Source organism: Chiloscyllium plagiosum, chromosome 1 (genome assembly GCF_004010195.1).
Source record: "Chiloscyllium plagiosum isolate BGI_BamShark_2017 chromosome 1, ASM401019v2, whole genome shotgun sequence".
Lineage (NCBI taxonomy): Eukaryota > Metazoa > Chordata > Chondrichthyes > Orectolobiformes > Hemiscylliidae > Chiloscyllium > Chiloscyllium plagiosum.
The window spans coordinates 41,573,390-41,595,764 of NC_057710.1; the positions used below are offsets into that span (position 1 = coordinate 41,573,390).

Here is a 22,375-nt window from a genome sequence, read left to right on the forward strand (position 1 = left end):
TCACTGTCCATTTTGTCTTTCTTCTCTGACAGTGTCTGATTTGTGTCGTGTTGACTTTGCCGTCAGCACTTCTGACCCATTTTCTTCTTTTCAACCTATCCTTTACACCCAGTTTACATCTCTTTGCATCCTTATCACCGTTAGCACTCCCTTTGTCTTTTGCTCGATGGACCCTCGCAATCTGTTATGCTTGCTCCTCCTCTCCATGTCAATTACATTTGAAAAAAAACATCATTTTCCAACCCCTTTCAGTTCTGAAGAAAAGTCATATCTGATTCAAGATGCTAACTCTGTTTCTCTCTCCACAGATGCTGCCAACTTTGTTGAGTTTCTCCAGCACTTTCAGTTCTTATTTCAAGTTTCCAGTTTCAGCAATATTTTGCTTTGATTTGAGGATTCTATGGAAAGTTTGTCCCAAAAACACACACTAGTTGCAACAGCTCAAGCCTACTGCAAAAGAAAAGCAAGGACTGAGAATGCCAAACTGCTTTTGAAAATCTGAAGGCTATTTTCTTAAATTAGCCTGTGTTTACAGCTCCAAACATCAACCAAGACTTTAAAGTAAGCTCTGCGGGTAGCATCAGCTAGAGGTATTTCTCCTTTGGGAAGATGAATTCAGAAGAGAGAGACTAATTGGGTATTGCTCCAGAACCCTAAATAAACATTAAAGATAATACTGCGTAGTAGGGAAAGAAACCTTTCATTTATTATTAGGTCTCAAACACCTTTTTTAGATATTTGGAATAGCAACAGAGAGAAGACAATTTATACTGGCCCACGATCCTTAAACTTTCGTGGAAACACTTAATACCCGGCATTCCATGCCATCAACTGTATCACCTGAAAATTACATACTTTATCGGGAAATCAAATGCGATTGCAGATATCCTGAGTAAATGTAGAAAGATTCAGATGAAACTGAAAATATTACGTTGACTGAAACAAAGAGAATGAATTTGTAAGTGCAGTTGTTTTTTTTTAATTTTTAAAAATAATTTAACATTGAATCTCATTTTATCTATCATTTGAGGAAGTGTCATGACTATGGGTCAGTCGCCCAAAGGACAGTGGACATTTTAAACTTAATTCAAAAATGCGGCACAGTGCCTCAGTGGTTAACACTGCTGCCTCACAGCGCCAGGGACCCAGGTTTGATTCCAGCTTCGGTCAACTGTCTGTGTGAAGTTTGCACATTCTCCCTGTGTCTGTATGGGTGTCCTCCAGGTGCTCGGTTTCCTTCCACAGTCCAAAGATGTGCAGGTCAGGTGAATTGGCCATGCTAAATTACCCATAGTGTTAGGTGCATTGGTCAGAGGGAAATGGGTCTGGATGGGTTGCTCTTTGGAGGGTCGGTGTGGATTTGTTGGGCCGAAGGGCCTGTTTTCACACTGTAGGGGAATCTAATCTGAATAGATTCAGCCAAAGATTGCAGCTGATATAGATTGAGAGACCTATGGAATGTCACACCTAATGACACAAGGAGAATTTCAAAAACCAACCTTTAAAAAGGGAAGAAGTGAGTCAAAACAGACAGGACTGTGATCACTTGTGATAATGAGGGGCTGTGGATTATGTGCCTGTAGATTGGGACATTGTGTTTCTCCCTTTGAATAATACCCAAGGAGAGGGATTAAAAGCCAATTTCAACTCTACTGGAGGCCAGTCATGAGACTGAGGTTCTCATGAGTGTCAGTTGACTGAGGAGATCTATATGTGCAGTTGCAGGTAAATGGCAACTGAATGGTCAGACACTAACTAGTTAGCAACCCAGATGAAACAAAACAGGACAACAGAATGATTTGCTGTCATCCTGAATGCTGGAATTCAGCCACAGTTCAAAGGAATCCGAGCAACAGATTCTCCCAACATTTTGTAAAACTAAGAATCTTTAAATCAACTATTTAACTGTTACGGCAACCTCTATTGCCACCGTTACAAAGTTAAACTATTTGCTTCTTGTGTACAATTCAGCAACGGATGGGTCAACAATTCATCTGTATATCTGTTTCTTTTTTCACTTTTATCTTTTTGGACTCGCCTATTATTTCTAATCTGTCTATATCTGTCATGTAACAAATTCTTTTTGTATTTCATAATTAATAAACTCTTGTTCACTCAAGAAAGCCTGATAAATTTAGTTACTTTGAAAGCATAAGTTTACCTGGGGCAAGGGGGCAAAGGTATCCATTAAAGAAAGGGATTGAGTTTTAAATAAACATTATTGAGTCAAACTGGGGGGAATGGGTGAATAATGAAGTGGAGTCAGTCCTTCCTTCCTCACCCAGGAATTTAACAATATGGGGTTTCCAGTCTGGAAGTGTGACAAATCGGGAAATCTCACTCGGGATCTGGGCGTAACAAATACGAGTGTCATTGTTTGATATCCACTAGATGTGTGTCACAGCCTAAGGCAACTCTCACTGAAACTCTTAGCATCTGACTGCTAAATATCTGCCAACAGTTCAATGCTATTCTAAAGCAAGATGGCTCATGCTGGGATATTAACGGTTGCAGAGACACAACAAGTAACTGCTATGTCTTACCATCTGATCTGTTTATATGGTAACATAAGTGAGTCAGGGTAGATTGAGATGTTTAGAGTTGACCAAATTTGGGAGCCGGTGCTTGATCCATCTGCATAAATGTTGTTCCACAGCGAGCTGGATGTGCCTTTTACGGGTGAAGATAATGAAGTTGTTAAAAGGAGCTTTAAAATTTATGGACAGTGTGAGAATAAAAATGTATGATTAGAATAGTAATGACAAAAGTCATTGTGCCTGTTTACATTTTGGAATTTTTTTAAAAGCATCACCTATATACAACTTGCTTACAAAAGTGCTGGGATACGAGGTAGTTAACATGCTAATAACCTATTTTAGAGCAATTCATTAGCTTGTGTCTACATCACAAAGAAATATTGTGGACCTATTATTGGAAACTTTATAATCCTTTCCTTCTGGCTGTCAGCAGCAAGAAATAAAGAAAGAGAGAGCCACAGAAGTCTTTTTTTTTCTGCATGTTTGAAAAGGAATGCTGTGAGAATACCCTGTGAAATGGGAGCAGAAAGTGAAGCACTGACCTGCACCATCCACATTCTGAAACAAATCTGAAAAAGAAAGTGGTGGTTTTGTAATTGGGCATTGATGTTGCAAGATCCTTAGGTTTCTGTATTCAGAATGCCCACGTTGAATTTTGGATTTGTCCCTGGAGGTAGAGAACACAACCTCCTCGGGTGGTTTGTTCCTTCCAGCTGGAAGCATATTACCATAGGTAAAAACTACAAACGCACGTATCATAGTACAGTCCATCTAAACCTTCGGTCTCGGAAGGTCCCCAGTCAGAACTGGATTGTTTTCAAGATGACCTTTTGAGTAACTGTGCATGAGTGTTTTTTTTTGTGTTGAGTTGGTTTCTAAATTCATTGTGCAGAATGAACGGAGAGAATTAAACAAAGAGAGTTGAATAAGTACCTGGAGAATGATTTGATAAGGTAGCATTACGGGTATTGTGTGATCTGATGCTTCCTAGAGACTCAGATTGACTAGATGGTTTCCAGCCATGTTTCCTTTCAATCCTCTATATTTCTCCACTACAGGGTACTGTTCAATTATATAGAAAAATGATAGGTCTCCCTGTGCTTCTGTACCACTAAAATGTGATGGTCATGACATATTTATTTGAGCAGACCTTCAATCTTAAAATATAATTTAAATGGAATATTAGATAAAGTTTTGATGGTGCTAATATAGAATGACTGACTTTGATTTGCCTGTGTCAGGATTGCCTCATGATTCTTTGTCCCATTTCAGGATAACAACTGATTCAAATGAATTCTTTGGATGGACATTTCTTTTCGATAGTGTTGTGTAAAAAGGATTTGATCAGAAGTTCTATTGGAAGTCCGCAGTGTAAATGGAAGTTGTACTGTTGGTGCTGGGGGTGGGGGAATGGGAAACAAAACAAAGTGTTTCTCTTTGAATACCGAACAAATGCAGCATCCTAAAGTAAGTGCAGTAATGACTGAATGTTCAAATTAGCTTCTTCACACCATTTGCTTGTCCCATGGGTATTCTTTGTACCCCAGCAGGACCTTCTGTGAGGGGAGGACTAGAGGTAAAAATGTAGCTACAGGCTGGAACGGATGCTACAGAAATGAATGTAGATGCTGGAATTTATTCATTTAGGTTCAGTTCAGACAGTGATGGAAATGTGTTGCTGGAGAAGCGCAGCAGGTCAGGCAGCATCTAGAGAACAGGAGAATCGACGTTTCAGTTCAGACAGTAACAGCCAAAAGGCCTTGGGACTTTAAGAGCATCAGTTCACTGAGGAAGGGATAGGTGTTGAAAAGAAATATTAAAAATTAGATTTGCCTGTTCTATTTTCAGTGTGCTCCCAGGATTCCTGGGGCCCATTAGGTTCTTAAGTCCGAGGTGAGGCGATGGCTTAGTAGTATTATCTCTGGACTGTTAATCCAGAGACCCAGAAAGTGGGTTAGCTGTGCTGAATGCAGCCCATAAAATGTTAAAATGAGCCTAGGAGTATGTGGGAAAGGGTGATTGTGCTAAAAGCAATCTATGTCATAACATGAGCAGGTGTGGGTTAGGTAAACAAAAACATGGAAGGATGGAATAAGCCTGTAAAGTTACTGAATTCAGTGTTGGGTTCTAGAAGCTGCAGGGTCCCCAATTGGAAAATGAGATGTTGTTCTTCAAGCTTGCACTGAGGCTTGTTGGAACATTGCAGGAGGCCAGCGACAGAAATGTTGGCACGGGAACATGGTGGCGTGTTGAATTTGCGGGCAACTGAAAGCTCGGGAGAAATGAGTTGATTCTGTACAGGGGCGTTATTATACCTCTGAAAGATTTTGAGTGATGTTAGCAGGATGCAACAGCCCGAAAAAGGAGTAAAGGATTTAAGCTGTAGTCAAAATCTAAGCAAGCAAACCTGTGTATAGAGATAATGAATCAGTCATTTATGACACAGAAGGAAGCAATTTGGCCTTCCCCAATACTATTTCTCAACCAGGGAACACTTTGCTACATTTATAAAATTCAAGACTGCACCATCTCTACTTTTAATATAGTGGTCCCTTTACACTGGGCAATCCCAGAAAGCAGATGTAATCACTTTGCCCAAATCCTTTGTGATTTACTGTTTCTGCTTTAAAAACTCTTCAGAATTGTACAGTTTTGTCATTTAGTTTGCTGTATAATTTCGATGATTCAGCAGTATGGGGTAGCTTTTTTTTTGCACTGGTGGACCAGCCTACTAGGGAGCTGAAACGTTAACTCTGCTTTTTTTCACAGATGCTTCCAGTCTGGCTGAATTTTCTCAGCAATTTCTGTTTTACATAGAACAGAGAACAATACAGCACAGGACAGGCCCTTCGGCCCTCAATGTTGCGCCGACATGTGAACTAATCTAAGCCCATCTCATTACACTATACTATCATCATCCATGTGCTTATTCAAGGATTGTTTAAATGCCCCTAATATGGCTGAGTTAACTACATTGGCAGGCAGGGCATTTCATCCCCTTACCACTCTCTGAATAAACAACCTGCCTTTGACATCTGTCTTAAATCTATCACCCATCAAATTGTAGTTGTGCCCCCTCGTACAAACTGACATCGTCATCCCTGTCTACCCTATCTAATCCTCTGATCATCTTGTATGTCTTTGTCAAATCCCTCTTAGCCTTCTTCTCTCCAATGAGAACAGACCCAAGTCTCTCAGCCTTTCTTCATAAGACCTTCCCTCCAGACCAGGTAACATCTTTGTAAATCTCCTGTGCACCTTTTCCAATGCTTCCACATCCTTCCTGTAATGGGGCGACCAGGACTGTACACAATGTTCCAAGTGTGGCTACACCAGTATTTTGTATGATTGCAGCATGACATTATGACTCCAGAACTCGATCCCTCTATCAATAAAACCTAACACATTGTATACCTTCTTAACAGCATTATCAACCTGGGTGGACTCCAAGATCCCTCTGCACATCCATCCTACCAAAAATCTTTCCATTGACCCAGTATTCTGCCTTCCTGTTATTCTTCCCAAAATGAATCACCATTTATCTGCATTGAACTCCATTTGCCACCTCTCAGCCCAATTCTGCAGTTTATCCAAGTCCCTCTGCAACCTGCAACATTCTTCTACACTATCCACTACTCCACCGACTTTAGTGTCATCTGCAAACTTACTATCCCATCCACCTATGCTTGTGTCCAAATCACTTATAAAAATAATAAACAGCAATGGTCCCAAAACAGACCTTTGTGGCACACCATTAGTAACCGGACTCTAGGCTGAATATTTTCCATCAACCACCACTCACTGCCTTCTTGCAGAAAGACAGTTTCTAATTGAAACAACTAAGTCACCCTCAATCCCATGCCTCTGCATTTTCTCCAACAGCCTACCATGTGGAATCTTATCAAAGGCTTTACTGAAGTCCATTAACACCATGTCAACTGCCCTACCCTCATCCACATGCAGGTCACCTTCTCAAAAAACTCGATAAGGTTTGTGAGACATGACCTGGCCTTGGCGAAACCATGTTGACTATCTGCCATCAAATTGTTGCTTGCTAGATGATTATAAATCCTAGCTCTTACAATCCTTTCTAAAACTTTTTCTACAACAGACGTAAGGCTCACTGGTCTATAATTATCTGGGTCATCTCTACTGCCCTTCTTGAACAAGGGCACAACATTTGCAATCCTCTAATCCTCTGGTACTAAACTGACTGCTGAAAGATCAAGGCCAAAGGCTCCAACATCTCCTCCCTAGCTTCTCAAAGAATCCTTGGATAAATCCCATCCGACCCAGGAGACTTGTCTACTTTCACTCCTTCTAGAATTGATAACACCTCCTCCTTACTAACCTCAATCCTTTCTAGTCTAATATCCCATACCTCATTCTTCTCCTCTACAATATTCTCCTTTTCCTTAGAGAAAACAGATGAGAAATATTTATTTAGCACCTCTCTGATCTCCACAGGGTCCACACACAACTTCCCACTCTGTCTCTGACTGGCTATATTCCTACCTGAGGTTTCCTTTTATTCCTCACATACCTGAAGAAAGCTTTAGGGTTCTCCTTTATTCTACCTGCTAAAGACTGCTCATGTCCTCTCCTTGCTCTTCTTAACTCTCTCTTTAAATCCTTACTAGCCTCCATCACCTCATCTGAACCATCTCGTCTCAAAGTCACATTTTTGTTTCTGATTTCTAGTATCTGCAGGTCTTTAAATAAAAAAATAAAGAAATAGTGTTTTGGATGTGAAGGCCATGTATTTTTACTGCAATTGAACTGCAATTCTATATTCTGATTGTGAACTGAAATGTTCCCATTTCAGGAAACATTTCACAAGAGTTGTATAAGGGATTGCTGCACATCTTAAAAGCAAGCTACCAGCACTTACTGTAAGTGGTAGTTACACTGTTTGTTCAACCAGAGTGGGAGGTTAGTTGCGGACAAACCAACACCATGAGGAGTGTACAATGTGAGATTAAGCTGGCAACAAGTAGTTTATTGACAACTTGTCACCACCCCACAGACCAAAGACAAAGCTATTCTGCCTGCCAACAATCATGTGATTGACTGTGTGATTGAACAGGAGCTTGACCTCCAGAAAGGGGAGGTCCTACAATTAAAAGAAATACTTAGAGCCTGAAGAAAGTCTGTTTACTTTTCCTTACCAGTTGTTGCAAGCTGTTGCTTTTACACAATACGTCAGAGACTTTAAGTTGTCAACCAGTCTATCTATGCCTCATGTAAGCAAATGAAATCAGCTGGAGAAGGAAGATTGAGGAGCATCAAGTTCTGGCAAGCCAAAATGATTATCTTACTGAACACTGTGGAGAAGGAACCATTTGAAATGCCTTCCTAGTTCCTTTCTCCACTCATTACAACAGCTTTTATTGTAGGCGAAAGTGAGGACTGCAGACGCAGGAGATTAGAATCAAGATTAGAGTGGTGCTGGAAATGCACAGCAGGTCGGGCAGCATCCGAGGAGCGGGGGGAATCGAGGTTTCGGGCAGGAGCCCTTCATCAGGAATGATTCTGTGTCTGTTGAGCCTAACCGGACTCAAAACATTAACTCTGCCCCGAGGCTGCCAGCTTCATTCCTGATGAAGGGCTTTTGGCCGAGGCGTCAGTTTTCCTGCTCCTCGGACACTGCCTGACCTGCTGTGCTTTTCCAGCACCACACTCCTGACTGCTAACTGCCCAGTATCTGAAATAACATCACAAAGGCCAGTATCCTGTCACCAAGTCACCCTTTATTTCCACATGCACAGTACATGACACTAATCCAGCTAGATCAGAGCCTGTTTGTAGAGTGAGCAGAACCCCTGACACTCCTGTTTATATCTGTCAGCCAAGACTCCCTGATTGGACCACTGTAGCAGCCTCCATCAGGGAACTCATGTTCTATCAGGTCTATCTGGCTGACCTCGTTCTAATCACTACATTACCCTTTTTAGAGGATTGCCAATGACTTGCTACCAACTCTGCTCAAAGATTAGGGACGATTAGTGCATTAATTAGAACTTTAATGCAATTGAAATATGATATTTCTGCTGGCAATTAAATCATAGTTGCTGGGTGATGAAAATATATCATTGATTCTAATTCAAGATTTCAGGCTTTTACCTAACCAAAACCAAAAGAGTGGAAGTTAAATCAGATATCAGATTTTGTGAACTCATCACTTTTTGCTCCACAAATTCTTTGCACATTCAGATACACCTAGTCAATATCTCTGAAGTATGACCATATTACTAAATGAAGCTTTGATCGCTCACCTTTTTATAAAAAAAACCCTTGACAAATAATTTTATAAGGGAAAGCTTTGCAGTGAATTCAAGCATTTGCTTCTGGGCTGTTGGTTCTCACCAAGCTCAGGCAATTGGGTGAAAGTTGCTTCTTATTACCAAGTTGTCGGTGATCTCCGTGAAATGATTTCAGACATTCTGACCCAGCAACTCGAAGACACATCTCCATAACATGAAAGTGCCCATAGATCATCAAAGATTTGCGTTAAAAAGGCAATTTTACTCAGTGGGTCTGCAAGCACTGTTGTGCTGGAAAATAAAAATGCCATGTTGCTTTCGATTTGACAAAAATGAGTGTGCTACAGAGAGTTTGAGAGTGAAAGTACTAAAATAGTAAACTAACTTCATTTGTGCTTCATCAGAGACTTATATTTTGCAACAGAGGACTTAAACCTTAATTCCCATGACTTCCTGTTTTTAATGCCCATTAAGATTATTTTTATATTTTGTGTCATTTCTTTTGAATTTGTGTTAGAACAAAATTCTTTCGTTAATAAAAAGTTTATTCAACTAAATATAAGTTTTGTTCACAGATCTGCATGATAACTATCACTCTTGTTATGGTTGGGATTTTCCATTTATTCCTTTAAACATGCTTGGATAAATGTTTACTTCCTCTGCCTGGCAGCAATCCAGTGGAAAGAGATTCAGTTCCCTGTTGTTGAACTATTCTGATCTTTATTTCAAGGGATGAATACTAGTGGAGATCTAAAATAGCCAGATCATCTGCCCTCCCTGAATACAGCCTAAGTATTGAAGGTGAAATGTAAACCTATTATTACCTCTAAAAAAAATCAGCAAAGTTTTCCAGAAATACACAGCAGTTTTGTCAGCATCTATAGACAGAGAAACAAAGTAAATGCATCACTTTTTCATGTCAGAGATGGCAAGGAGACTGGACTAATCTCATGATTTCAGCCAACTCTCCAGAATTGTCCCTTATGCAATCACTGGCTCACTTATGTACAGTTGAAACATCTGATCATCTCTCAGCCTGCCCCCTCCTGCCCTTACCATGGCATCCCATGACATTCAATGTTCTCACACCCTTCGATCCCTCACACACATTATTCACTGTCTGAACAGAGCTCGCATGCCTTATTCTAGCAGTTAGAGGGTGGTCAATAATCCATGAAACTCCAAGAGTAAACAAACTAATTCTTCAAACCAATTGTGTAAGCAGACTCAAATGTTTGTAAAATAACTAAGCAGTTATATTGTAGTTCATAAAAACCTGAGTAAAGATGCAGGAAAGCAATGGGAAAAGATTAAAATTTTATACTTAGTGATCATATTGTCTATCCTTTCAATACTGTGAAACATACGTTTTTAATCATAGGATGATTTCTTCTCATGTGTTCATGGGATGTATATGTCAGAGCATCTGCTGCCCACCTCTGATTGGACTTTGAGAAAGTCTTTGCATTCATTTCTGCTCACTACACTATGGGAATTATGTGGAGGTTTTGGAGAGGGTGCAGAAGAGATCGACCAGGATGCTGCCAGGATTAGAGAGTATCAGCAGTAAGGAGAGGCTGGACAAGCTTGGGCTGTTTTTCTGGAGCAGCGGAGGCTATACAGAATCCTGATAGATGTTTATAAAATTATGAGAGGCATAGGTAGGGTTGACAGAATTGAAATGTCTGATAGTAAAGGACATGCATTTAAGGTAAGAGGGGAAATTTCAAAGGAGATGTGAGGGCAAGTTTTCATACACAGAGAGTGGTAGATGCCTCCACCAGGAGTAGTGGTGGAGGCAGAATAGATAGGGGCTTTTAGGGGGCTCTTCAGTAAGCACATGAATAAGCAAGGAATAGAGGGATACAGACCATGGGCGATCAGAAAGGATTAGTTTAACTTGGCATCATGTTTGGGACAACATTGTGGACTGAAGGGCCTGTTCCTGTGCTGTACTGTTCTAACATGATAATAAACTGCTGCAGTCCTTCACATGTAGGTACAGGAAGGAGATTCCAGGGTTTTGACCCAGCAATAGTAAGGGAACAGTGACATGGTTCTGGGTCATGATGCTGTTTGGTTTGGAGGGGAACCTTAAGGTGTTGTGTTTGCACATATCTGCTGCCCTTGTCCTTCTGGCTGGGTGAGGGTTGCAGGTTTGAAAGGACTATGGTGAGGTTTTCTTAACCCAATGGAAGATTTTATGACATTAACACTGTTGATTTTTTAATTGACAACTTTAGAGTCAGCAGAAGTCACAGTCTAGCAATCAGATAGTTGGAAATTAATACCCTCATCTGGTGGGGTATGTCATTTTTTCAGGAGAGTGGTGGGTGGGAAGCCCACCACCTTTGGGCCAAAAGACCTACTTCTTCTTTACTGTCTTATGATATTTTATTATGGCCTAACAATGAATGTAACTTCTCTCCAAATTTTCCTGCTTTTTCCCTGACTGTGTTAGGGTGGGACGGCTAATTGAAGCTGTTAAGTGGATAATTGATATGTAGCTAATGGCCTCATCCTGCTCCCACTAATGTTCAGCCAAAACTGGCCAGGGCACTCATCATGCTGATGCCTGATAAACAAACCTTGCTCTACTTATTTGAGTGTTCTCAGGTGGGGTTACTCATTTAGGGGAATCAGAAATAGGAAGGGGAAGGCCCACTAAGAACCAAGCCCCTGCCTTTTCAGCAAACCCCATCCCCTCAAAATTTGGCAGGTTTGTCTAAACCAAGGTGACCCAGATTTCTAGTAAAAACTGAAAGAACCCTGGATGCTAGAAATCAGAAACTAAAGTAGAAATTGCTGGGAAAGCTCAACAGGTCTGGCAGCATGGGTCACTGGACCCGAAATGTTAACTCTGAATTCTGTCTACAGATGCTGTCAGACCTTCTGAGCCTTTCCAGCAACGTCTGTTTTAGTGACTCAGGACTCTTCCCAAGCTGGTTAGCAATGCTGTCATTGCTGCCATTAAATACTGCCTATTGTTAAGACAATTACTTTTTCCAAACAGAGCATGAGCATAACTCACCTCACTGTATATAGGTACAACACATGAACTGTTGAGGAGGCAACACCATTTTACTTCCCTTTTAAGTTCTTCTCACCTTTGGCCCATGGGTTATGCCGTAATGCAGCTCAAGTGAAACCTAATATCAGCTGAAGTCCGGCCATGTCTGTAAAACTTCTGAAAACCTTACCTGGAGTGAGGTAGACATAGCCAGGTGTAGATGGCTGAGAATAGGAACAGGCAGGAATGGCAGCTGCCCCAGTCTGCAACCATTTTTTAGATGTTCTCTTATCCTCTTATCAAGTCTGTTTCAATATTTTTGATCTGTGAACGTTATGATAACTGGGAAATGTTAAGAATTTCTATCCTTACCTAGTCTGACCTACATGGTACTTCAGATCCACAGCAATGTAGTTGACTGCCAATTAGGGATGGGCAATAAATGTTGCCTAGCCAGTGACACCCTCATCCTGTGAATGAATAAAGAAAAAAATCACTCTGGCAGAACAAAAAGAAGAGAATGGAAGACCCTAGCAGAAGAAAGGGAGAAAGAGAGAGCATTTGAACTTCAGAAGTTGGTACTTAGAAAGAAAGTTGACATAAAAGGATGGAGGTGAAGGTAGAGATTAGTAGGAGCATGATCGGCTGACCTGCTGTGCTTTTTCAGCACCACACTCTTGACTATAATCTCCAGCATCTACAGAACTCAGTTTCATGTAGTTGAATTTTGCCAGACATTTCAGATGTGTCAGGCCATTGGAAAACCTCAGGCAGTAATAAAATCAGCACCTTTAATATCCGTTCCTGCATTTGAGGAACCTTTTACAAGAGTTTTAATTGATTCCATTGGATCCCTACCTAAAACAAAAAATGGGAATCAGAATTTGTTAACAATAATGGATGTGTCCACTAGATTTCCAGAGGCCATTCCATTATGTGATATCACTGTTAAAGGGATTTTGCAAGAGTTATTCAAATCTTTCACTCAATACAGACTACCCACAAAAATACAATCAGATCGAGGGTTAAATGTTACATCAAAATTATTCAAGAAAGTTATGGACAGCTTAGGAATAAAACCATTTAAATCCACAACGTACCATCCAGAATCACAGGAAGCGTTAGGACGGTGGCATCAAACTCTAAAGACCATGTTGTGGGCTTACAGTCATGACTATCGAGATGATTGGGATAAAGGAATTTTGTTTGTACTTTTTGCCTCTAGGGTTGCACCAAATGAATTGACCAAATTCAGTCTATTTGAATTAGATTTTGGGCATGAGGTAAGAGGACCACTGAAATTAATTAAGGAAAAATTAGTCAGCCAGAATTCAGATACCACATGTTTGAATTATGTGTCAAATTTTAGGGAATGGTTAAATAGAATGGGGAAGTTGGTGTGACAGCATTTAAAAATATCACTGCATATGATGAAAGAGGAAGCAGACAGAAAATTAAAAACTTGCAATTTTGCTCTTGGAGAGAAGGTGTTAGTGTTACTTCCAGTGATAGGTGAATTTTTAAAAGCAAAGTTTAGTGGACTTTATCAAATCAAAGAGAAATTGAGTGAGGCAAACTATTTGATAAGGACTCCAAACAGAAGTCTCACTGAGTGTCTCCTGTGAATATGCTCAGGTGGTATCTTGATAGGGAAGGAAAACAAAAGGAGAATGTGTTATTGAATATAACATAGAGGGAAGAATCCAATTCAATAATTTATCCCATTTTTTGACACTCCCTCATTGTCCAATTCAGAGGATTCTGAATTGGACAATGAGGGAGTGTCAAAAATGGGATAAATTATTGAGTAACTTTCTACAGGAAAATTGAAATGACCTGAAAGAGTTTTATTATTGCATGGGGAGATGTGTGCCAATAAACCAGGAAGTACTAATCTAATTAAGTATGACGTAGGTACAGGAAATGCTGTTCCAATTAAGCAAAATCCTTATAGACTTAACCCTCAAACTTGGCACAGATTCAAAAAGAGATTGACATCATGCTCCACAACAACGTAATTTAAATGAGTTTCAGTAGCTGGAGCTCATCCATAGTAATGGTTCCAAAACCAGATTGTAACCAACAGTTAAGTGTTAATGAGAGCAAAGTCAATGCCATTACAAAGTCTGATTATATCTGATTCCATGTTTGGAAGACGGTATTGAGAAGGTGGGACAGGCAACTTATATTTCTAAGTTGGACTTACTCATTGGATGCTGGTAGGTACTTTTATCTGAAAGAGCAAAGACAATTTTGCCTTTCATGACACTGAATGTGTTATACTAATTTAAAGTCATGCCATTTGGTATGAAAAGTGTGCCAGCCACATTTCAAAGGCTAACCATGAAGTCATTTCTGGATTACCCAATTGCATGGTATACATCAATGATCTGGTAATTTTTAGTCACACGTGGAAGGAACATTTGCAGCATTTATCAGAATATTTTGATTGAGTTTGGTGATTAATTTGGTGATTAATTTGGTGATTAAGGCAGGTTTGGTGATAAATCTGGCTAAAATTGAATTTGCTAAAGCCCAAGTCACATTTCTGGATCATATTACCAGACATGGACAGATAACCCATGGAATGTGGTTATTTGGGAGTTTCCTATACCATCGACGAAGAGAACAGTACTATAATTCCTGGGGTTGAATGGGTTTTATCGGAAATTTGTACTGAATTTTAGCAGTGTGGCTGCTTGACTGACTGACCTATTGAAGAAGTGCAGGAAATTTCATTGGATGGCAGACTGTCAGAAGGCATTTTAGTCATTGCTCCAGTATTAGCCACACCTAATTACACAAAGCCATTAAAGGTGGAGAGATGTGGGTGTCGGTGCTGTACTCTTAAAAGAAGATGATGAGAAGATAGAAAGACCTATTGGTCATTTCTCCAGGAAATTTGGCACAACATCATGGGCTGAAGGGCCTGTTCTGTGCTGTACTGTTCTAACTGAGAAGGAGACTTTGAGCTTGATGTTGGCATTACAACATTTATATTTGGAGATGCCGGTGTTGGACTAGGGTGTACAAAGCTAAAAATCACACAACACCAGGTTATAGTTCAACAGGTTTAATTGGAAGCACTCTAGCTTTCAGAGCGCTGCTCCTTCATCAGGTGATAGTGGAGGACATAATTCTAAGGCACAGAATTTATAGCAAAAGGTTACAGTGTGATGTAACTGAAATTATACATGGAAAAATACCTTGATTATCTGTTGAGTCTTTCATCTGTTCGAATACCATGATAGTTTCACTTCTTTCATGTGTAAATCACAAAATCTTTTTTTAAAAGTTGCATTCTCGGGTTAGCTGTTAACAATGGTGTTAGCTAGACAATATGTTGAAGATGTTAGCCCCCTGTGTTCTCTGTCTGTGCCATGATGTTTAGATTGATTCTAATCTAAAGTGAGATAACAGAGTTTTACATGAATTCTGCAGTTTTTGAGCAAAGTACAATGTAACTCTGCAAGTACAAATTCACCCCACAAAATATATGTGTGCATGTGGGTCTTTGTCTGTCTGTGTGCACATTTCTGGGATGGGGGGTTGTGAGTGTCTGTGAGACAGAGAGTGTAGATGTGTGTGCATGAGTGTAGAGTGGTCTAAGTCTCTGAGAGGATGTGTGTGTGCCTGTAAGGGTGTGTGTGTGAGTGTCTGTGTGCATGTCTGTGTATGTGTAGTGCAATGGTGGTCACTGTACTATATACACACACAGACACTCCAACAGACGCACATGCACACGGACACACAGACACACATATACACAATCATGCACACAGAAACACACACGCTCCCACACCCACACAGGCATCCTCTCAGAGACTTAGACCACTCTACACTCACGCACACACATGTACACTCTCTGTCTCACAGACACTCACAACCCCCCATCCCAGAAATGTGCACACAGACAGACAAAGACCCACATGCACTCAAATATTTTGTGGGGTGAAGGGGGCTAACACCTTCAACATATTGTCTAGCTAACACCCATTGTTACAGCTAACCTGAGAATGCAACTTTTAAAAAAAGGTTTTGTGATTTACACATGAAAGAAGTGAAAATATCATGGTATTCGAACAGATAAAAGACTCAACAGACAATCAAGATATTTTTCAATATACAATTTCAGTTACATCACACTAAGTTTTTGCTATAAATTCTGTGCCTTAGAACACGAGGGGTCATAGTTTTAAGCTGGTTGGAGGAAAGTATAGAGGGGATGTCAGAGGCAGGTTCTTTACACAGAGAGTTATGAGAGCATGGAATGCGTTGCCAGCAGCAGTTGTGGGAGCAAGGTCATTGGGGACATTTAAGAGACTACTGCACATGCATATGGTCACAGAAATTTGAGGGTGCATACATGAGGATCAGTGGTTGGCACAACATCGTGGGCTGAAGGGCCTGTTCTGTGCTGTACTGTTCTATGTTCTATGAATTGTGTCCTCCACAATCACCTGATGAAGGAGCGGCACTCCGAAAGCTAGTGTGCTTTCAATTGAACCTGTTGGACTATAACCTGGTGTTGTGTGATGTTTAACTTTATTTGTATTGTAGTGTACTAATGGAGCAAGACTACAGGTTTTCAAATGAAGCCATCTTTGTTCAGTGATTGTTCACTTTTCTACGAGGAGAGCTGTGACAATGCTGTCCCTTTTAAGAAGGTTATTTGTCCTTTTGAAGAGAGGTTGTAAAGGCAGCATTAAAATGGAAGGGGAGCGGCCAGTTTTCCCAGTACAGGTTTTCTAGGTTTTTTTTGTAGCAGTCACAAAGTTGTGTGGTTCCAAAAGAGTTGCAAACTTCAGTAAAGGACTCCTCTGACTTTCCCTGAAATCTCTCTGGACGTTGTTCCCTTTTGCCTGTAAGAATCGGTGTTTGAGTTTACTTTTTTTGCCAAGGAATGTATTCATGGGATGCCACTGTATTGGAACAGTTAGATCTTTTAATAGCTAAGGTGTTCATGTTTCAACTGTACTGTTTACATAAATTCTGATTTGCATACAGCCGAGTGGTTTGACCAGTTGCATCACATCTGGGACACCCACTTCACATCTGCCTTTAAAATAAGAGAACGTTAGGGTATAAGCTATCTCCTTAAAATGTTTTGAGGGGGCCTGGCCTGGTTGATAACAGGTGTCTTACTAACTTGTTGGAGATTTTGAAGAGGTTATTGAAGGAAAAACTGTGGATGTGATGTACATGGCCTTCCAGAAGGTGTTTGATACAGTGCCACCAGCAGATCTGTGAGGAACGTTATAGGTCATGGAATAAACAGCATGATAACAAGATGGATACAAAAAATGACTGAAGGATAGGAAGCAGAGAGTAATGGATAATGGGTATTTCTGAGGCTGAAAGAAGGTTTGTATGTGGTCACTGTTAGGATCCTTACTTTTTCTTTACAAATATAACCTAGATCTTGGTGTGACGGGAACAACTTTACCACTTGTAGACAACATACAATTTACAAGAATTGTAAACAATTTGGAATTGTGGCAGATGAAGTTCCATGTGGGTGAAGTGTGAGGTGATGCACTTTGATACAAAGAAATTGGAGTGACAGTATAAAACAAAGGGTATTATTCTAACGAATATGCAGGAGCAGAGAGACCTGGGTGTTGATGTACATTAATCATTATATGAGGCAGAAAAAGTAGATGGCCATTAATAAGGTATACAGTATTATTAGGCTTTGTAAATAGGATCATAAAATACAGGAGCAGGACAGTTATGATGGATTTAGGCAAGATATCAGTGAGACCTTAGTTGAAGTGTTGGGTAGAGTTCTGAGTAGCATACTGTAAAAAGAATACAAATACATTGGAGAACATGCAGAAGAGGTTTATGAGAATGACTCCAGTGATGAACATGCCTGTTAATAGAAAGAATATTATTAAATTGGAAAGGGTTCAGAAAAGATCTACCAGGATGTTATTTTCCCTGGAGCATCGCCAATGAGGGGTGACCTTATAGAGGCTTGTAAAACCATGAGGGGTATAGATAAGGTGAATAGCAAATGCCATTTCCCAAGGGTAGGGAAATTCAAAATTAGGGTATCATAATTTTATGATAGGAGGACCAATTCCAATACCGAACAATCTAGATGGCCTCCTTCTTCAAAGACCACAATTTTCCCTCAGACGTGGTTGACGATGCTCTCCACCACATCTCCTCCACTTCCTGCTCCTCTACCCTTGAGCCCCGCCCCTCCAATCACCACCAGGACAGAACCCCACTGGTCCTCACCTACCACTCCACCAACCTCCAGATACATCGTATCATCTTTCATCATTTCTGCCACCTCCAAACAGACCCCACCACCAAGGATATATTTCCCTCCTCTCCCCTATCAGCATTCCGGAAAGACCACTCCCTCCACGACTCCCTCGTCAGGTCCACACCCCCCACCAACCCAACCTCCACTCCTGGCACCTTCCCCTGCAACTGCACGAAATGCAAAACTTGTGCCCACACCTCCCCTCTCACTTCCCTCCAAGGCCCCAAGGGATCTTTCCATATCCATCACAAATTCACCTGCACCTTCACACACATCATTTACTGTATCCGCTGCACCCGATGTAGCCTCCTCTACATTGGGGAGACAGGCCGCCTACTTGCGGAACGTTTCAGAGAACACCTCTGGGACACCCGCACCAACCAGCCCAACCACCCCGTGGCTGAACACTTTAACTGCCCCTCCCACTCCTGGTTGACCCACAGGAAATGCAGGTCCTTGGCCTCCTCAATCGCCAGACCATGGCAACACGACGCCTGGAGGCAGAGCACCTCAGCTTCCGCCTAGGAACCCTCCAACCACAAGGGATGAACTTAGATTTCTCCAGCTTCCTCATTTCCCCTCCCCCCACCTTGTCTCAGTCCCAACCCTCGAACTCAGCACCGCCTTCTTGACCTGCAATCTTCTTGCCGACCTCTCCGCCCCCAGCCCTTCTCCAGCCTATCACCCTCACCTTAACCTGCTTCCAGCCTATCGCATTCCCAACGCCCCTCCCCCAAGTCCCTCCTCCCACCTTTTATCTCAGCCCGCTTGGCACACCTTCCTCATTCCTGAAGAAGGGCTTATGCCCGAAATGTCAATCTCCTTCTCCTTGGATGCTGCCTGACCTGCTGCGCTTTTCCAGCAACACATTTTTCAGCTCTGATCTCCAGCATCTGCAGTCCTCACTTTATCATAATTTTAAGGTGAGAGGAGAAGATTTAAAAGGGACCAGAGAGTCAACTTTTTCACATAATGCGTGGTTCATTTGTCGAATGAACTGTCGGAGGAAGTGGTAGATACGGATGCAGTTATGACATGTAGAAGACTATTGGACAGGTACATGGACAGGAAAGGTTTAGGAGTATATGGACAAAATGTAGGCAAATAGGACGAGTTTGCATTGGGAAGCCTATTTGGCATGAATGGGTTAGATTGAAGGGTCTGTTTCCATGCTGTGTGACTTTTGAGAACTTGTAACTGTTTTCTTTGGAGAGGAGAAGACCTGAAGGATGTTTAGAACATAGAACATAGAAGAATACAGCGCAGTATGGGTTAGATTGAAGGGTCTGTTTCCATGCTGTGTGACTTTTGAGAACTTGTAACTGTTTTCTTTGGAGAGGAGAAGACCTGAAGGATGTTTGTTGGATGTTTTGAAAACCATGAGGGATCTGGACAGATTGAGTGGCGAGGAACTGTTCCCACTTGCAAATGAACCATGACCAGACAGAACAGTTCGAAAGTGTTTTGCAAAAGAAGTAAATGCAATGTGAACAAAAAAACTTCATCGGGTGATTAGTTAGAGTTTGGGATGCACTGCCTGGAATTCTACTGGAGACGGGTTTAGCTGCGGCATTTGATAATAATTTAAATAGAAACAATATGTTGGGTTATGGACAATTGACACCAAGTTAAAATGGTCAGAGAGTTGGTGCAGACACAATGGGCTGAATGGTCACTCTCTGCACTATAAGGACTTCCGTGATTCAGAGATAAAAGTTGCTATTTTAAAGCAAGCTTTAACTTGTTTGCTGCATCAGAAAACTTGCATTTTCCTTTTGGAAATCTGGATACTTTCTTCGGATACAACATAAACCATGGGCTGTAATTTCCAGGGGATGAGATTTCTCCTCCAATCCCAGAAAGGAGAGTCAATGAGTGGTTCCATCAAGGCAAGATGGTGGCAGTTGGAGCTCCTCTGCTCACCAGTTCCTTTTTCTTTTTTTGTTTTTCTCCTCTTTGCAGTATTTTTTTCTCCCCTCCCCCAACCACCCCCCTCCAACTTTTGACTACTCATGCCTGAAGAAAAGAATCAAGGGAGACCAGGCTAGAGCTGAGCCTGCATGCCATGTCTGAGAGCAGCAGCAGAATGAGCAATGGCCGGGCCAAATCCTAGTATGACGGCAACAGGGAAGTCCTGAGCCCTGGAGCGGCACATGGGGAATCCTGTGTACTGGAGCAGCATGAGGTGAAGCAAATCCTGGTACGGCACAAATTACCTTGTTGCTGCTGAGTGTGCCAGTGAGGAGCGGACTGGAGGTTGGAGCAATGAGGGACAGTTATTGGTCTTGGATCTGATGACTTGTGCTAAGCTGCTGCTGCTGTTTGGAATGTTTTTACCAGACTGCAATGTAAATCCTTTTCACAATGTTATAACTACCTCGTTTCTAAATCATTCCCAGGCACTGTCAGTAACGCTACTGCTTTCCTTTTAATTCTCTTTTATATAACAACATTACATATATTTTCTAACTCTGTAAGAATTGTACATAGGTACTTGTACCTAAGATGGTGCCATTAAAAGTGGCATTAAAAACCTTGCACTGAACTCCTGTACTGGAGTACAATTGACAATAAAAAATATTCTATAGAAAGACTGCAGCTATAACACACTGTGGGTGGACCAAGCTTGGTAAGAGTGCTACTTCTGCTCAGTGTGTATCCTGCCTTTGAGAGCTGCTCACCAATTAAATTGGCCAGGATATCTCGCAATGCCAGCGGTAACTCAGCCCAGCAATAGCTGCTGCTGGGATTGTAAGGAGGAGCAGGATGAAGAAAGATCTCTGCTGGAACCAGATAAGCTCTCAGCCTTTAGATCAGAAGGAATCTGAGAGCCCAGCAACAGTTACTGAGGTATTTGGAGGGCAAACACGAAGGAACAAATTATTGGCTGATAAAATGGTGGAAATGGGGGAGCCCCCGAGATGCATGTGGCATCCCTCGAATGATCCATCTTCCCTTCCTGCCCTTTATAAACCTTGCTTCAAAAAATGTAACGCCTACTCACAACTCCCTACCCACGATGACAGTATTATGGTTTGGAAAATCTATTATCCCAGTCCATACGCAGGCAGACTGTTGATTTCAAAAGTCAACCAACTGTATTATGAGGGCAGCTCAGGGATAGGTGGGTAGATGGTGAGCTGGACACCTCTTATATTTTACATGAACCCCTCCACCCTGACTGAAAACACCAAGGAAGGTGGGGTGGAACTAAAATCCAGCCCTATATGTGTTCTTACTAACTGAGGCAGCTGATATCTTTTGTGCCTGTGGACTGTACTGAAAAATAAAGTCACCAGCCAAATGGAAGCACATCACAACTTGAATGTGCTCAAGTTGAAAGGAGGATATTTGCTTTAGATCCTTCACTCCTCAGTAATGCTTGCTTTAACAAAAAATGCTGCTGCTCTTCTGTTGCCCTTGGGTTATACAATCACTCCTCTGAGAATATTGCATAAGAATAATTTATTTTTGGAAAGTATGCAACGAGAGGGAACTGATGCGTATGTCTGTATGTGTTTATTATACAAAGCTAGAGTCCAGTCATCGGGCTTTAAACCTCATTTTCTATGTATCTTCTTAGAATTTGTATTTGATAGTTTAATATGATAATAAAGTTGACTTACTTGTTTCTTTGTCTGTTTTCCTCCGCCCAAAGGAACTGAGTCTTGCTTGATTACAACTCGACTGATGCGGTTCGCCTTGCAGGATCACCACATTCTCCATGTGTATACCAAACCAGTAAGTGTTCATTCTTCATATAAGGCCCCTACTACTGTTACCCATGGAAAGCAACATTGGCCTAAATTCTTGGTGATCAAACACCTGCCGATCCAGCAGATATCACCATATGGTTCTAATAGCAATCAAGAATGGAAACCAGTTCCTTTAGGGAGAAAGTGATGACTACAGATGCTGGAGATCAGAGCTGAAAATGTGTTGCTGGAAAAGCACAGCAGGTCAGTTAGCATCCAAGGAACAGGAGAATCGACGTTTCAGGCATAAGGCCTTCCACCCCGACCTCAAATTCACTTGGACCGTCTGAGTCCTCCCTCCCCTTCCTAGACCTTTCCATTTCTATCTCGGGCGACCGAATCAACACGGACATTTACTATAAACCGACCCATTCCCACAGCTACCAAGAATACGCCTCCTCCCACTCTGCCCTCTGTAAAAATGCCATCCCATATTCCCAATTCCTTCGTCTCCGCCGCATCTCCTCCACTTCCCGCTCCTCTGCCCTTGAGCCCCGCCCCTCCAACCGCCACCAGGACAGAACCCTACT

General features: G+C 41.5%; 1 protein-coding gene across 4 annotated transcripts in view; it reads left to right on the top strand.

Annotated features, from left to right (window-relative positions):
* Positions 1–22,375, top strand: part of znf532 (zinc finger protein 532) — a 217,562-nt gene that overhangs the window by 21,072 nt on the left and 174,115 nt on the right. For 3 of the 4 annotated variants that reach the window (XM_043679319.1, XM_043679397.1, XM_043679488.1), the window contains exon 2: positions 21,749–21,831. In XM_043679319.1, the coding sequence (XP_043535254.1) occupies positions 21,781–21,831 (51 nt within the window). In that variant the 5' untranslated portion in view covers positions 21,749–21,780. Of the gene's footprint in view, positions 1–21,748; positions 21,832–22,375 lie in introns of those variants that run through there. The other variant, XM_043679918.1, reaches the window with a different exon arrangement.